Source organism: Azolla caroliniana, unplaced genomic scaffold (assembly GCF_043228905.1).
Source record: "Azolla caroliniana isolate FFs.n. ecotype wild unplaced genomic scaffold, voAzoCaro1.0.p SCAF_2, whole genome shotgun sequence".
Taxonomy (NCBI): Eukaryota; Viridiplantae; Streptophyta; class Polypodiopsida; order Salviniales; family Salviniaceae; genus Azolla; species Azolla caroliniana.
In genome coordinates, this window is record NW_028230437.1 from 27501710 (window position 1) to 27519990 (window position 18281).

Here is an 18281-nt window from a genome sequence, read left to right on the forward strand (position 1 = left end):
TGGCGTACATTGGGCATCCTTGATGAGGTGCTCATTACCTTTTGGAAGGGTCTTTGGCGTCTCCACATGCCGGAAAAGATAAAAAAAAATTGGTGGCAAATCGGTCATAATGTGGTTCCCATTGGCGAATGGCTAGGTAAACGTGGCGGCCCATTAGGCTGCCCACTTTGCCATTCACCTATTGAGACTCTGAGGCATTGTCTGTGGGATTGTCCTCAAGCTCAAAAGGTATGGGATAGAGTGACTCGCCTCCTTACGGCATGTGAAGTGGAAGGAACAACATTGTGAACTGTTGCGGCATGGCTCGATCACTCCATTGATAGGTGGACAGACGCCTTCAATGAGGATAGTTCGTGCTACGTATGCATGAGAGGCAAAATCGCCAAGATTCGATTTGAGAGAGGCTTGCAGTTCGCATCCCCTAGGTTCCCGAACATTTGGATGTTGATCGCAGACTTCACCCTGTGGTATGTATGGAAAACGCGTTGCCTAAAGGTCTTTCAGGATCTAGTGTGACCCCTAGAGGAAGTGATCATGGACATATGGTTTGCACTTATCAACTGCCTACGATGGCAATTGGACAAGGTTTGCAGCCATTCCAATGACGTGGTTACTACCCGTTTACGCTTTTGGTAGAAATGGCGGAACACGCCTATGGTGACACAAGGAGGAAGTGGCCCGAGGTGGAACTACCAGCCCCCATGCTGGTTGTTTCTGTCTCACTTACCACCCTCCCTGCGCTATCGACCCCAGGAGTTGTCTCGTACTAGACATCACTGAAGGGCACTGTTTTTAGCTATAGGTACTTACATTAAGTAGTCAGTCTGAAAGGCGATGTAAATAGTCTCATTTTCTTGAACTTGATCGGAGGGAGATTCCCCGATCTATGTATAAGTCTCCTTGTAATAATCCTTCCTAAGTAATGGGAAAGTAGCTTCATTTTGGGAAAAAAAAAATACATACATTAGAGATTAAAAGGGCATTTATCCTACTTCTTTTGCTTTGTTTTCTTCATCCAAAGAAAAAGAGTGGGAGTAATAGTAGAAGAATCATAGTGGAGAAGCTCTCTATCCATGCCTCTGCGACGCAAGAAATGGACAGAAGAAGAAGAAGAAACTCTGATTTCCAAGTATGGAGATCTTCTCCGATCAGGATCTCTCTCAAAAATGAAGTCCAGGGAGAGAAAGTTCCAACCCATAGCAACCCATGTGAACTCTCTCTATCATAGTCAGAACTCCATAGCTTATCCATGGTTATGGACATGGAAAGACGCTTCCACAAAAGTTCAGAACATGAGACATCAGTATTTGGGTGTGAAGCAGAAGATCAGGAAACTGGTTGTTTCATCACTTGATCCAAGTGGTCATGAAGAAGTCTATGAATGGGAAGATGGTCTATCACATTGGTCCAATTTCCTTAGGTATAAGGAGGTATTTGGTGATCAAGACCTGGAACTGAATGATTTCTTCACTAATCCTGATCCTAACCCTAATCTTAATATAAGGGGTGCTCTGAGGCATCAACATCAACGTCAACAACATCGACATCATTATCATCATAAACATCATCATAAACATCATCAACAACATAGTCATCATTGTCCGCAAGCAATTTTACAGTATCGTCCAGATTCTTCAGCAGGGACAGCTAACAACAACAATAGTAGTAGTAATAATAATAATAGTGGTATGCACTCTCTCGCTAAGGATTTCATTGATAATGATGTGGTCAATTTAGGAGGGAATCAAAATAGCAGTGGTTTGCTTCTCCCACCCATGGTTAAAGAGACCACCATTGTGAACCAAGCTGTTTTGGATGGGGATAATGATGATCTCACAAATGGTTTAGGGTTTGCATATGATGACGATGATGATTGCGAAGATGATGATTGCGAAGATGAACATGGTAGGAAAGATAGAGATGAAAACTATGAAGAAGAGAATGATGATAACGCTGATGAAGACAATGATGATGATGACATGCATTACAATAGGAAGAAAAGGAAAAGACAGTGGGTGAAACCTCAGATCGGAAATATGAACATGAGTGAAGATCGAATTTTGTCTGCCATGGGCGGACATTTTGCCATGCTTCTTGAGAGAGAAGCAAGGAGGGAAAAAATAATGTTAGAGCGGGAGAAGGAAAGAGAAAAGAGACTCTCACTTATAGAAGCAGAGATATCAAAGCAAAAGAAAGAGTGGGAGAGAGAGAGGAGGGAAATGGAAGAGATAAGGCAACGAGAAACAGAGAAGAGAGAAGCTGAGAAGCGAGAGCATGATATGCTTGATCAACAAAGAAGAGAAGTAGATAGAGCTCGGGATGAGAGGATGGAGAGGGAGAGAATGGAATGGAGAGAGAAGATCGAGAGTCAAGGTATGCAACATCAAGCGGCGATGATGCAAATTCAGTTACAAATTGCACAGAGTCAACAAAACACGATAGCAATGTTAAGTGGTGGTTTGTTGCAATTGGTTGGTCAAGGGAACGACTTTACCAGTCAAGGGAATTCAGTTAGCCCTTTCATATCTCAACTAATCCAGAACTTGCAAGCGCATAGTTCGGGGATGGTTCAATGTGGTATCAGAAGAGGAGCTGGAGAAAGTAGCGATAGTCAATTTGATGTGGATGGATAAGATTGTCTCTCTATCCCTGATGATTTTCTCTGTAAACTGTATCAAAACTTGAAGTTAAGGACTGCATTTCAGTCATTTTGGAGCCCTTATAGCATTACTTCATTCCATAGCCTTTCTTTTGTTCATATGATATAGATAGCATAGGACATAAGCATGGAAAGCATATGGCCCCATTTTGATTGGAGACTTATTGATCCCAAAGAAGGAACTTTACAAGGGCGTTGGAGATGTTCCCATTCTTTGTTTATATACTTTGTAGCATAACATTGTTCTTTACTTTTGGCTCTATCCTTGGCTTTGATTCACGATTGCCTTGATTTTGTGTCCTGTGCTCGACTACTCTAGGGTGTGATCTTGCTGCTGAAGCAACGAATATAAAGGAACCTTGCACTATTTCTGCATATATGCAAATGGAGAAATTGATTGCTATTGTGAGGTATGCAACCATCTTGAAATGTCATAGAATAGGTAAGGTTGATGGTCCAAAATACTTTAAGAGGTAAGATGATGAACATGTATTTGAGATGTAATATAGCTACAAAGATCACACAGTATATTGGTAAAGTAAGTAGAATGTATATGGTAAAAGGACTGTTAGCTCTTCTGTTATGTAAACATACAACAAACTATGAGATTGGCAACTTAAATTATTGTAGATAAAAATATCACATATTCCTGAAACAAGTTCTTTGTGTCTTTGAAGACCTTTGAACTGCTCAGAGTCTGGTAACTTTTGGTCTTTCTTGTTTAGAACAAATTGTTCAACATGTAAAGATCCCCTCAAACAAATGCTTTCCCATTTACTGCATTAAAGTGGATAATAGCAATCTCTTTTGTTGTGTAACCTTGAACACACAAATGGTCTTTCTTGCACGCACATATTGAAATGTTATCTATATTGATTATATATTAACAAAAGGTGGAGCCTTGGAATGAAAACAACATGGTCGTGACATAAATAAACAAGCTTAGGCCCTCATTTGCTCTGCTTTCACTTTCAGTGCCATTGACATCATCTCTCTCCACACTTTAGAGGATTTTGCTCTTCTAATGATCCTTCATGTTCCAGAATTCTTGCTGGTTCCATCATACTGTGTGGTTTGTATGTGAAGCGACCCATCCATATGCTGACATGCTTCTCATACATTTATTCAAACAAACTTCTGAATCGCATATTCAGTGATGTGGGAAGCTTACTCTATCTCACTTATGAACCTATAGTTAGTTTGTGGAAGCTTGCAAATGGTAATATGGATTGCAAAACTGGTGCATGTATTTTACTAGGTCCTCGATGGATGTCTGTGTCCTTGATGAATGTCTCTCTACCCATGTAGCAGTGACACCACATAGTTGTGGAAGTTTTGTTTATTGGAGCAAATCAAAATTCTTTCCTCGATGGAGTGTTTGTCTCGCCTATTGGTTATTTAGCATGACCCACTACCCATATAGTGGTGAAACCATTCACTTGTGGTACCATTCTATTGTTTTTCACACACATTTATTAATATAATTGAGTTTACAACAAAAAAAGCAGAGAAAGAGAGAGAGGAGAGAGAGAGAGAGAGAGAGAGAGAGAGAGAGAGAGATGATTATGATGATATATTGACATTCACATGGGGCCAATATTACCCATGAGACCAAATTGATCATTACAAATCACTCTTCCCAATTGTACATTTGGGGATTTTAAAAATGATGGATCAAAGAAAGAATGCTAAAGCTGAAATGAAAAATTAAAATTGTCACTTAATCTTGCAGTTGGAATCCTCCTCGAGTTTGGTTATGTGGTAGAGTAGATTAGCAAAGAACATGTGTAAATGCCACTGGTTATGGTTTTCTCCTTATGATGGGTTCTTGAAAACTATAGCACGGCCTAATAGAAATTCTTGAAAATCATGCTTCATATTCTCATTTCTGAGGCATTCTAAACTGATGTTCTTCTGTTTATGGTGCTTTGTGGCAATATAGCCAGCGTGTTCTGTTTCTCTGCTCCATATTTCAACCTATTTTCAATGTGTGTGTTTCGCGTCATTGTGATGGGCAGTATGAATGTGAGCTTAGGAATCTTTCAATAGTCTGCTGTAAATATCTCAAGAGTATTTTTGCTGCAGTAGTGCTGAAACATATGTCTATGTTGGGATGTTTTCTATTTTGTGTGCAGGTCATTGTGGGCAAGTAAAAACATGAATTTGGTGCTGTCCTGTCCTTTCTTTTTCTCTACATGCACATCCAGATATTCTTCGACATGTCATCTTGCAAAACCTTTTCCGGATGGCTTGGACATGGTTGGATAAAATAAATTTGTTTTTGTAGTTTTTTTGTTGTAAGCATCCAATTTCCCATGCAGCCTTGGGGAGGTAAAAATTTCAAGGCACTGTGTGTCTTTACTTTCATTAAGTGCTTGTTAACGCGTTGATGAATGGGCATAAATTTCTGTTGGCCTGCTTCCAGCTTGTACAAACATTATGAAGTGCTAGATTATGCTCACTGGGATAGTTGCTCATTTGCAGTGAAATCGTCATAATGGAGAAAGCCAATCAAAGGATTATTACACCGTCAGTAGTCCATTTCGATTGTGTCTAAGACACCTATGACAACAAGGGAAGCTTAGTGATGGGTTTCATCACATTATCATAAATGAAATCCTGTCTGGCATTACCTTGGTGCAAATGTGTTGTTTCTCTTAATTTGTCAATGAATAGATATTAACCATAGGAATCTCATCAATGCACTAACCTATGTTTCAACCTAAACTTTCAAGCCAGAGAGGCTTTTAGAGTAAGAAAAAGCATAGGACTGAAGTGCATGCACACGGAATGTGCTGAAGTTTTTGTTTCTTTCTTTTGACACTAAACTTTCTCATTGTATGTCTTGTGTTACATAATACTCCAACTATTTTTTATGATTAAAAACAATGTCATATCTCAAAACATATAGAACTTATCATACTTATAGATCAAGCTATAATTAGTGATACCATAAGCTAGTTAAACTCGGGCATTATCAAAGAGTATTTCCATGATTTGGAATAGTGTGAATGCATGTGCATAGTTAGACACATGTGTGTGCAATGTGTATGCATATGCATACTTGTATTGGGTAAGTCAATCCATATATTATGAAATCAAACATCCAAATGTTTGTTAAACTCATATTGCCAATACAAGATTATAATTAAGGTCTAGTTTAACGGAAGCTAAAGAGTGTGGTGTTTGAAGAGACTCTGTAGCCCATAAGTAAATATGAAATAAATGCAACATAATGCATTTTCTAAGTACTAAGAAGGTTGGTTGAGACGTCACAGGTGAATGTTTGACTTTATTGAGTTTCATCGAGTGTGTTACTTCAATGTTGAAATCTCTTACACATACATAGGTTGACTTCCATACAATTGAAGATGCTATTTGGTAGTGCATGTGGTTCCTATGTAATGGGTCAATCAACTATAGAATATGATATCATCAATTATTTGATTGAATGAAGACTTGATGGCTTAGTGGTAAATTAGATTATCCCTAACCTTAGATTTGTGGATTCAAGCCCAATTACGTGTGTTATGAGCGTGGCATGTGACCATTAGAAATCAAGATTTAGACATGGCATAAGTGTTCATATAAAAGAGCTAGTCTTGAAATCAAGGTTGATGGCATAAGTGTTCATATAAAAGAGCTAGTCTTGAAATCAAGGTTGATGGCATAAGCACTCACACAAATGAATTATCCTTGGCCATGTCATATGTTTTCACATAAAACATAATTCTTGACAATCAAGATTAATACCCATGTCACATGTATTAATATAAAAGTATTATGCTTTGCAATCAACGTCGATGCATGCATTATTTTCATTTCATGATGTTTTGAAACATTCTTCAAGTTCACAGTGAATCAAGTGCATTGTAAAATGTAAATAAGGTTTATTTGTCAGCAACTTGCATTGTAGGTCAATAGTTGTGTTACGATTTCATTACCAAAAGCCACATGACAGTGAATAGGTTACTATGGTACCTTACTTCAAGTATTTGCCAAACAATAGGCTCAATGGCCAGCATGAATAGTAAGAGAGAAATGTCACACGTACATTTATTCTTGGTGTTGTAATTTTGTGTCTCTTCTTCTGACATCATAATAATGCACAATGGTGATTGCCATAATATGTTGTATAAGAATAAATAAAGGCATTATTCGCACTACTATGTTTGGAGTCTATGATCATGTTCTACAAACACTTTGGTATTTTTAATTGAACAAACTAGATATTGTCGCTTTGTTGTTTCTTTTACTTTTTATGATGATAGTGTTGATCATTTTTAATTGAACAAACTAGATATTGCCGCTTTGTTGTTTCTTTTACTTTTTATGGTGACAGTGTCCTTGGGGTGACAAGTTTTCTGTTTTACCATATATTCATTGGCATGAATCACTACGGAATTACATTCACTATGTCGCAAACATACACATTGATATTTCAGTTTATATACTTACTTCCTAGTGCAATGGATACACATATTTATACATGTGGTGTTTATACACTATCTAACACTTTTGTATTTTGTCGTTGATATGCCTTTTTTTAAACTAATGGAAGGATATGTTGTTTAGAAAAGAAAAAAAAGATGACCAATTGGTTACACTTTTAAATGAGTCAAACCCTACAATTGAACATGATAAATTTGTAGCAATTTGTTTTGAAGTATTGAATGTTCTTACCAACTTTCCATATTTTATTTAAGATGTTTGGGTTTAATTAGTAGAAAGAAGACTCTCTTTCATTTTACGTTTTTGAGTGACATGGACCCTATTTTTGTACCAATTGAGCTAGTCTAGCAATAAAGAGGGGGGAACTTGAAAAGTTATTTCAGTTCATTGTATTTATATACGTCATCCACAAATTCATGAGACTCATCTACCATAAAACTTCATTTATCCATGCACCCATAGGATACGGACTAGGGTTAGCGGACCGAGTCTAATGATTATGTTGTCCCCGTGTAATAAATGGTGTGAGTAACAATCCTTCTGTAATAACTATGTTGTTGATTTTGATGTGTACCATGATTGTTTGCTTCTATAGTTCAAGACTTTCTAGATTTCCTTCATAATTTAATGTTTATTTGAAATGAGGAAAAATGTTTATTGTTTTATAATTATAATCCAGCTCTTATAGCCTTAGGTAAACATTATACTCATGAGTTATAGACACATTTTTCCTAGTACAAAACTTCTGCATGCAAGAATCCATCAATGAAAACATGGTGTCTCGTAGATATATAACTCATTGCCTTAATATGTACATATTCCACAGAACGCATTGTGATGACTTCTACAGGTTTCTAAACAAGCTAGCATGAAAGTTGCATAAGATCTAGCTAGCGATATGTTTGAAAATTTAACCCAAGGAAATTAATTGAGAGTTTCGTACAGTCAAAGGTATTTAGTTCCACTCTTGAACTTTGAAGTACCAACTAAATTTGTGCAAAGACACATTGGTATGACAAACTCAAAAAACAAATCTGGTCAAAATGGTGTGATTAGGACCTTGAATATACAAAACATGTAAACAATATGAAATAATGGATCGATCATATGTGTAAAGTGGCATGAAAGAACATGACCAATGTAAATTATGTTGAATATAAAGAAAGTTTGATGTCCATTACCTAGACAATCATCTAGGTAGCGAACAAATGGGATATTGACCCTAGACAATGACGATTTTTTCTTTTCCTTAACAACTTCGACATGTGTTTTTCTATTTATTACAAAACAAGAAAATGCACTCCATAGTAGGGGGCTACAATTTTGTAGAATATAGTTCACCACAGCCTTTCGATTTCAATGCACCCACTTGTTAAAATTTTGCACTTCTCTCGTGTACCGATTAGTTCAAGAATCATCCACCTGTTTGGATTAGATTAAAATATAAATTTGTCCTTTCTTTATTCACCAAGGAGTCCATAATACATAATTTTGTGGGCCTCCGGTATTTGCCTCAAACCTTGTTATTTTAATCAAGGTTTATGATTATTTATAAGTGCAATCACGTGAAATGAGGTTTGCGATTTGTTTACTAGAGCATACACATTAAATCAAGTTGCTTGAACGGTATTTCACATGTTACTTTGTTGCTTTAAAATGATGCCTCTCACACTACCGGCTTCAACCTTAACAAAAACTCGAAGGAGAATGTGTGCTTTGTGTTATCTTTTTTGAAGTTTATTATGCTTGTCGATGATGAATCGTGCATCTCCTTGATTTCATGCATGTAACAACCTGTCCTAATCTTTATCCTTTGTTTCACTATGAAAAGAAAAACTAGTAGAGGCAACAAACACAAAAACACAAGTTACGTTACTCCTTGTAGAAAACTATCATGATTGTCCTATGTTGTGTAACTATGTCTTAAAATCTACAAAAATGTAGCCGATTGGTGAACTACATAGGGGACCATCGACATTAGTGCCTTACTCACAATCTCAAAAAAGTGCACAACAATACACCTTCAAAGGGTGAGAAAAAAGAGTTGAAAGGTCACCTAGAATATAGAGCCCATTCTTCTCTAAGAAATTTGTCACATGGATAATAAGAACATGTGGGCCAATGAGGCGAAGGGGCTTGAATCTTAAGCACGTCCATCTAGCCTAATGAAAGTCGGTCGAGAATTCATGTATCCATCTCATCATATTTTTTTCTTAGCTACCATGTTCCCTTGTTGCATACTTCAATTCTTTTTCTTCCCAAACTTTTAAATTCGAAAACAAACGATTCAGCCTTTGTTCATTGACGAGATATGCGAGCTTATCACATTTCATGTTTAATAGTTTTTGTTGCAAGCCGTATTATCTTTATACATAATAGAGGAGATAGAGTGCCGAGCACATGAAATTGTATTTATGTGGAAGAAGTTCAAGCAGCGTCTACCTTTATTCATAATTAAAACACATGCTTTTGTTTTTACTAGTCTAGTTTCAAATATGGGCATTCGCTTTCCTATGGGAAATATTGATTAATAGTGTTCACTTTCCCACGGAAAATTATCGATTTGACCTAGGCCTAGTCCTTGTCTCATGGGCTCGCATGATAGTCTCTCCACTTAAGCGTTGGTTTTGAGTTTATCATTTTTTATTTTTTATTTAGGTTACTTTGCATTTGAAAGCTATTCGTTCATGATTTTTTCATTGTTGAGTAACCTTTTTGTTGTCTTCTTCCTACACTTGAACAGTCATGTGCAACATCTTCTATGTTAGCTATTGAAGACAATTTCCAAATTTTATTTTGTCTTTGGAATGTGAGAATACGGATCATTATTATCATATTGGTGGATTTTGTAGGGATTTCAATGACACAATAATAAAAATGACATTGGTTTCATCGTGCGCATTGCAAGCACACACATTTGTTGTGGATATTCCACAAATTGACTAAGCTACTTCATAAACATCAAGACTTATGACTCTTTCATAAACTCATCGCCACGCAAGTATATTAATTATTGGAGAAATCAACGTGTAAGGTGCCATAATTGAGATCTACAAGTTGTGGATAAGCACGTAATAATCCACACAATGCCATGTGTTTTGACAAGCCAGTAGGAATTTGTAAACATTTACCTCTAAGTTAGGACTTTTACATTTTGAAGCAAATTTTGAGATTATTGGAATTGCATATGGTTTTGAATCTCCGTGTCAAGTCTTTTATCATGAGAGCCTACAAGATGATTCTGCCATCACCAATGTTAGTTTCGTCTTTTAGTAGTAAAAGAGGTCAATAACAATGAAACTTTGTGCTTCTCATTTGAAATTTTGTGCAATGACATGGCATTGTAGATCTCATATTTTCCCTATGTTCTACTAGGTTGCTCAAATTTGCTTACTAAGATATTCGAAGAAATAATGGCCAATGTATTTGATGCTAAGAACGTAACTTTTTCATCACATTCACTTGGAAATGAATCTCGGCCATTTCTATCAATCCATTTTATTCATATTGCGGTTCAACTTGCATATATTAGGTCGCAATTGATAAATATGAGTTGCTCATTTGATATATTAGGATAGGGGTAATACATTTGGCAATGAGTCCCAATCATATCTGTCGACTCATTTCATTCAAGTGGCGACACTAATATTATATCAATTAGGTGGTAGCTTCCACCATAAGTATGTTGATCCTACATCAAGGCTCAAAGAAAATCATCCTAATGTACGAAATGTGAAGCCAAATTTTACCAAAAAGCAATTGCTTTTAGCATATGTATTGGTTCTTAATGAAAGAACATTCATTACATTTCTTTCTTTCTTGTAAGGATGATATTTTTTTTTGGACTTGCGAAAAGGGTATATTTAGTTGCGAGACGTGCTTAAAGAAATCGCTAGTTTCATTGGGGGATCCTACATTTTGGATATCGATTGTAGGACCCACGTTCGGCTATTGATGTACACGAAGAAATTAATGTATATGAAAAATGACAATGTAGGTTTGAGTGTTTAACAATTTCATTTTGTATTGAATTTGTTTAGCATCATAATGTTCCTAGATTGAACTTTCTTCGGATTGGATGGAAAACGATCTTCCCTTACAAAATGGAACATGCATGTTATAGTTCTTTAAAAAACTATTAGAAATTATATGTTCTCTTTACGAACAAACCAAATATTTTAAAACAAATTGACTTACAGGAATAGGCACTTTTTCTCTCATTGAAAACAAAATCCTTTCTACTAGATTGACATACAATATAATGAGGTAATGGTAATACATGTGTGGATTCTACCAAATATTGTATCCTCGTCACGCAATGCACGTTGTTTCTGGATAGAACTCGAAACCATGTGGTCTTGTGAGACCTTATTCATAACTTGAACTTCGTAACAATAAGTTATGATTGTAATGGTTAAATTTGCAATAAACCACATCTAATGTCCTCCATTTTAGTTTGTTTAGTAGTGTATGCATGGATCAAGACTCAATATAAGTACAACTTAATTGTGGAGTAAAAACGTAGAGATCTATGTGGATCCAATGTTTTAGTGGTACATAGGACCCAACGTGTGTGAAGGTCTTCTCTCATCACACCGTAGAGAACCACATGGATAAAAATATTCAAACAATGGCCTTACAGACAACATTGGTAAACATGCCAACATCACTTGACAAGCCATTGGAGTTTTTTGTGACTACTAGACTCTAGTAGCAATTATCAAATAAGATTTGTGACATGATGAATAAATGGTCTTCTTAGATCATAGTAAAGGTGCACACATGCAAGTTGGTCATTTCTAAACAATTTATAATTGCACCCAACATCATGAACGACATTTGGTGACTAATCGAACCATTTGTGGTTCATATTTTTTTAAATTATTTGGGTAAGGTTTTTGGGGATCGTGAACTGTGTATTTGAATTTTGGATATTATGTACATAACCACATGATCTTCAATCATCTAACTCTAATTGAAGTCTTCTTCTTTAAGCATATTCCCAAGCTATTGCATGATTGAATCTCACTCCACAATATTTCCCCTTCATAGACTTTAAATTTTTTTTGAGTGCTTTTCAACACAACTTTGTGCATTAATGTTTTCGTGGATTTTTTAAATTTTTTTTCCAAAACAAAATATCCTTCCATTAGTTTTAAAAAACCTATCAAGTACAAACTACAAAAGAGATGAAAAAGAAGAGATAAAAGGACTATCCCAATGACTAGCCATGGATCCTACTGCCTACTTTCATCATACCAAAAAATGACATCATAATAATTAGACACCTTACACAAGCCTTCAAGGATAGAGTTGTATAGCATCCTCATTCTTATCCTACTTAATATATCCCAATAACATGGGAAGCCGTTGTATCATATCTCCTCAAATCATATGTGATAAATGGCGACCTTCAACTTGCCTTCATTACATAATGTGCTCATGCTTCAATTGTTGCTCCACCTTTACAGTACCAATCTTCGTTGATCCATGCTCAACATATCTTGTAATAGATGCATTTCACAAGAGAACATGTTTTTTCACCTCGTCTTTAGGTTTCCCACTAGGTATTAGTATACTAAGCATTATTAAAGAGATAAAAAGAAATTTGCGAGAATCATGATTGCAATGAGTATACAAAAGCGCAAACATCCCTTCAAGTATCTAAACCTTATGTAAAAAAGTGTGAACACGTTACGCAAACACGAGCATATCCTTGCAAGTATCCAAACATTGTTTTATTCCATTTCAACCAGATCTTCAAAATCACGAGATGATGTCTAAAATGGTTTAAGAGAAAGTTAAATTATATTTAAGTTACAAGTTGGAGAGCATTAGGTTATGCATTGTGCCTCAAAGGTTGAAACTTGTATTGTCGAGATCATAAGATTGTGCATTCAACTCCAAAGACTTAATGGGAAATTAATGGGATTCGTACACCTACCAACTTGTTTGGCAAAGGTCACACATTTAACTGTTGCACTCGCCAAGGTAAACCCAAGTATTCACTTTGAAGAAGAAGATATAAATGTATTAGTCAATGTGTAGAAGAAGGAGAAGAAGTAGGCCAATGTGTAGCTTATGAAAGCAAAACAATATACATCTTATACCTTGTTCAAGAAATGAAATGAACAGCCCTAATACTGATTTGTTCCATTGATCCATTCCAAAACCCCGTGACATGCCTCTCCTCGATGGCACTAGTGTGCTTGAGGAGTGTCTAGTCAAGTCTCTATCTTCCTAATTAGAGAGCCATATGCATTACATTTGAAGAATATTTTGTGATTCGTGACTTTCTTTCAAAAGTATAAAGCCTAAGAGGATGTAGTGAACTTTGGATACCCAAGCAAAGAGAGATCAAGTAGTCTATGGTGGTGTGTAATCGTGGAAGGTGATGATGACAGGTTGCCAGTCTCAAATCATAATGAAGAATCTTTGTTTTTCTCTTTTCCTTTTTTTCTTCTTTGAGAAGGGGCAAAAACCATTGAGAGAATTCTAGGGAGAGTGTCACACACAGTCTACCTCGCATAAAATGGAACACTTTCTTTGGTCCAAGTTTCATTTTTCATTTAATTTAAAAAAGAGTGGGGGGAGAGAATACTTAATGCAATCTCTTCTTTTATCTTATAGGCCATTTTGGCCTCTTAAAAGCGTTAATATTTCTCCCTCTCTAGATATAAAGACACCTATAAATATAGATGTTTCTATTTGCACCATATAATCTAGCCTTCCTTAGTGTCTAGCCTTTCCTTCTTGGGTACTTTATAATGAGTTTCGTTGATTGTCTTTAGAGAGAATTTCTAAAGTCTCCTTACAAGTTATAAAAAACTACAAAAAGTATGATGTAAATTTTGTAACTTAGAAGCATTGTTGGTAAATTCGCCTTTTTCTACCACAAAATACCTACCCTTGGTAATTTCACTAACAAGTTATGAAACATTTCCATCTGGGCTTAGGGTGGTGCCTACACACCATCTTATCATAATTAAGTACCTTTGTGCTTTCATTTGCACCCACTACCAATTGAATGATCGTATCTTTCCTTTGTTGACAATGAAACATGACCCAAACTTATAAAGTAGAAATGTCTTGGACAAGGACGCATTTTCTTGAATCATGCTTATCTCACGTGCCTCACTTCTAAGTACTTCCTAATGGTGCCCCTATTATTCTAGTGTAGAACTATGATGTCGATTTGCCCATCTCCATCAAATTATGTAATCATAGCTTGGCCACGGAACGCAATATTGATTCTTGCACTCTAACAAAAATGTTCCTAGGTCTTTGCAAAACATCCTTGGAAGATGAGCTAAAAGTACTCAATAAGTTGGAAAACACATGTGACCTCAACTAGCCCACATTATTGTGCTTCTTTCTCAATGAAAAACACTCAATAGAGTCTACAATTGGACCTTTACATCATGTAAATACATCAATCAACCGATATATAAACACCTACAACATGTTTCTCTCTCAATCAATACATTTGAGAACCTCTGAAGAATCTATAAATACATATTTGCATTATGTGCTCGCTTGAAAAAATACAATTAACTCCAAAAAAACATTTAAATATTCTCTTAAAGATGCATTCATCTAACTCCCTCGTGATAGATGTACTCTACTATGTTATACAACTTCATCAAAGCTCTAAATTGTAGGTGTGGAGATATTCATACGTGTGGAAAACATTTTTAGCAAAGGAATTTGCAATTTTTGAAGGTTCTCAAAGAACTCAAATATTCAATTATATAGGCCATCCATATGATGCTCAATAATTCTATATAATAATGGACGGTAACCAACATTTGAGAAGTTCAATGATACTCTTTAGGAGAGAGAAGTCTCAATGAATATCACGATATTTGGAAATAAGTGAACCTCTAAAGTCAAAGATATTGAACAATTGATTACATATAATCCGGGAAGCACTTCGTCACGAGAGAGAAATTTCCCAATGACTTTTGGAGTATCCTAGCTATGAGCTTTATCTAGTGCCTTCACTGTTCAACTTTACTTTATACAACCTAAAAGAACTCATTATGCCACTCATCCCTTACAAATGCATAATCGTTGAAAGGCTACTAACCAACTTTAGATATCCCTTCAACAAACTCTGTGTCATGTAAGTGTCACAATTTCAACACTCATCTTCACATCAAAATCTTCTTTTGCATACCACAACATTGTAATAGTAATGAGGATTAATTAATACATTTCAACTGACTTTAGTACATTATCATGCTTTGGAAGTTCTCAACACTTAAAGGGATGTTAAGAGTGTTAATACACAATCATCTTACATGCTTTCATTCGTCTTTTACAAGCAACATCATTATGAAACGTCCAACTATGTAGGGCAATGCTAAAGTCTTTTAACTTTAAGATAATCACATGTACAAGGCACAAAAGGTTCATTTGGTCTTGAGTCTTGACCAACAATCATCTCGATGTCGTAAAAGGAGAGTTGGATGTTTGTTTTTAAATTTGAGGAAATGATCCACAAATTTGAAAAACCTTGTGTATTCAATGTTTTGGACCAAATATATATCATAGCTCTTAATGCATACCATCCTCCTCTCATCCATGAATCATAACTCGGGTTGGATAAAGGTTGTTATAAATTGTGAGGTTCTAGGGTTTCACACTACATTTGAGGAACTTACATTACTTTCAAATAATTTTGGGTGTTATTGTGCATTACATTCTAGTTAATTATTTTAAATAACATCCTCTCACTCGTCACACTACATACAAAACAACCAATGAGATCCATTGAGAAATATTTTCTACTAGAGGTACCTCTTATGAAGAATATTAGTGGGCTATGAGGTAAACAAACAAGAAAACAATGTTGCTTTGTCCACTGACTTATGAGACTTTTGATTTTGATGGACACATTTGCTCATCTTGTTATTGTTTATTTTTTCACTGAGCCTACATACATAATCACTTGACACCAAAAATCCTCCCCAATTATCATCACCTTGGGTTAATGACACACGATACAAAAAACTTGGTCGCCCCAAACAACTAGAATCGGTCATTCCAAACAACTAGACATTAAAACAAGCGATGGATAAAAAATGAGTTGATTGGACGTGTGGTAGGGGGGCAATACATACATACATATACATATATGTGAGGCATAAGAAGGAATCAAATCTATTACACAATGTGGAGCAAAGAAAAGAAAATGATTCAAAATGAAGAAGAAAATGACACACCAAGACATTTGGCTTTACATGGGCCCGAACATAAAGAACAAATGGAGAATTGCTTTTCTTTATGTGTTCACGTTGTCTCATTTCTTCTTTTTTTAGTTTTCAACAAACCTCTTGTTATTAGGTACCATTGGGTGGACAAATTTGATATGACCAAATCAAAATGCTTATTTGTTACACTTGTCCTTACTTGCCTTTTCATTTATAAAATGGTTTTAAGGGAAAAATCATGGAGCTAGAGGTAATCAGGATGATTGTCTAAAAGACCACTTGAAGAAGAAGAAGAAGAAGAGTTCATCTACATCAAGCTTATTACATGGCATCCTTGTAGTCAATGATTCCCCGCATCTTGCACCAAAGTCATAATGGTCGCCCCTATACCTATGAGATCACTAACAAGGGATACAATATTATCTATTGCCATGTGTTTTGCACATTAGTTTGTTTATGGGGTGCTTCATTCCATGACCCTAGAGGTTCGGTTGTGCAATCCCTAACTCTCCTTCCAACGACGTAGTTTTCTTTATTTCTTTCTCCAATTTCTTTTGGATGGTGGGATGTCTAAATGTTAGTAAGATTGTAAGATGTCAACTATAAATGGTTCTTTGCATCACTTAAGTTTGCTCCCATTCACAATGTTTGGAAAGTCTTCACTTTCAAGATTCTTAAACTTACAAGTTCATGTTTTAATGATTTTTGTCACAATGCATAAGCCTTCGATCATGAGTTTGAGCTCTTATTGTGTCTTTTGGAAGAGAACATAAGAGTAATATAACCTTCCTCAAGAACTTTGTCTTTGATCATGTTGCTACATGGTGTTTTCTTCGTAAGGAGTGTATCTCAATCAAACTTATCCAAAAAGACCAATTATTCAAAAGTTCTTTCCAAGCTGAAGTTTTGGGAAATGACAAGAAAGTCACTACCTTATTATCCCTTCTAGAAAAAACTATTTCATTAGAGAGTTTTTTTGTAGAGTGTATGTGCTTTGCTGTTAAGGTTCCTTTCATAGTACATTCAAGAGAAATGATTAGTTTTCAAAATTCGTTATTGCAAAGTTGGCTTTTGTTAGCATTTCACACATATTGGCTAATAAGGAATAGCCCCCTCCTAATTGATCTCTTACGCACACAGAATTATCTCTTTAAGTAAATCACTTGGAAGTTTTTTCTTGCATAGTGTAAACATATATAACAATCGTTGTTGGACAAACACATTTTTTTCATGATTTTTTGACCTTGTGGTGTTGAGAATTGAATCAAAGTGAATTCGCTCTCATCCCTTAATGGTTTCACCTCTAGGCTTTCGAGGAGTGAATGTCTTTACAAGAAACTTGCATTGCTTAACTTTTAGATGCAAGAGGCGAGTAATTTTCCCAACTCTTCCCATTTCCATTTAGGCACATCCTCAAAACACTTTCACCAAAATAGAGTAGGATTAAGTAAATGGTTAAGTTTCCCTTAATACACCTTGGCATTTGCTCAAACTTTGTGATGTATCCTTTTTATCTCCAAATTATGATCTTGTTAAGGTTTTTATTATTCACAAGATAACCAATAAGATTTGTGCACCAATTCCGACCTAAGGGATTACCTGATCCACCCAAGTTCGTGACACACGCTTCGTTGTGGTGATATATGTACATCGTCAACAACTAATAAATGCATTCCTTATGTTGTACATGTACTCTAACCCCTTTGAACCTCCAATATCATTTTGAATTTTTAGAATCATTTATTGATCATACAACTACCATCAATAACTAAGCAACATTATCTTCCTATTTTATATTTACAATGTGAATTGTGTATGAAGTTATTGTCTTTATAGCCTAATGTTTTTCTAGAATGCAGTTTAAATGAAAGTCATGAGTATGTATATTATACAACCACATTACCATATTTAGTTTAAATATTTCGTTTGTCTCATGGAGTGAATGTGGGGCCAAG

The 18281-nt window shown here is 35.7% G+C and overlaps 1 protein-coding gene across 1 annotated transcript; it reads left to right on the forward strand.

Annotated features, from left to right (window-relative positions):
* The first annotated feature begins 1005 nt into the window (after positions 1 to 1005).
* LOC147867982 (uncharacterized) lies at positions 1006 to 2919 on the forward strand. Its single transcript, XM_087315906.1, has one exon. It carries the CDS (start codon positions 1074 to 1076, stop codon positions 2631 to 2633), a length of 1560 nt encoding a protein of 519 aa, XP_087172032.1. The 5' UTR covers positions 1006 to 1073; the 3' UTR covers positions 2634 to 2919.
* The last annotated feature ends 15362 nt before the right edge of the window (positions 2920 to 18281 follow it).

Bases quoted from the DNA above. Each gene is read 5' to 3' on its own strand.
- LOC147867982 (XM_087315906.1), top strand. From the start codon at position 1,074: ATGCCTCTGCGACGCAAGAAATGGACAGAAGAAGAAGAAGAAACTCTG.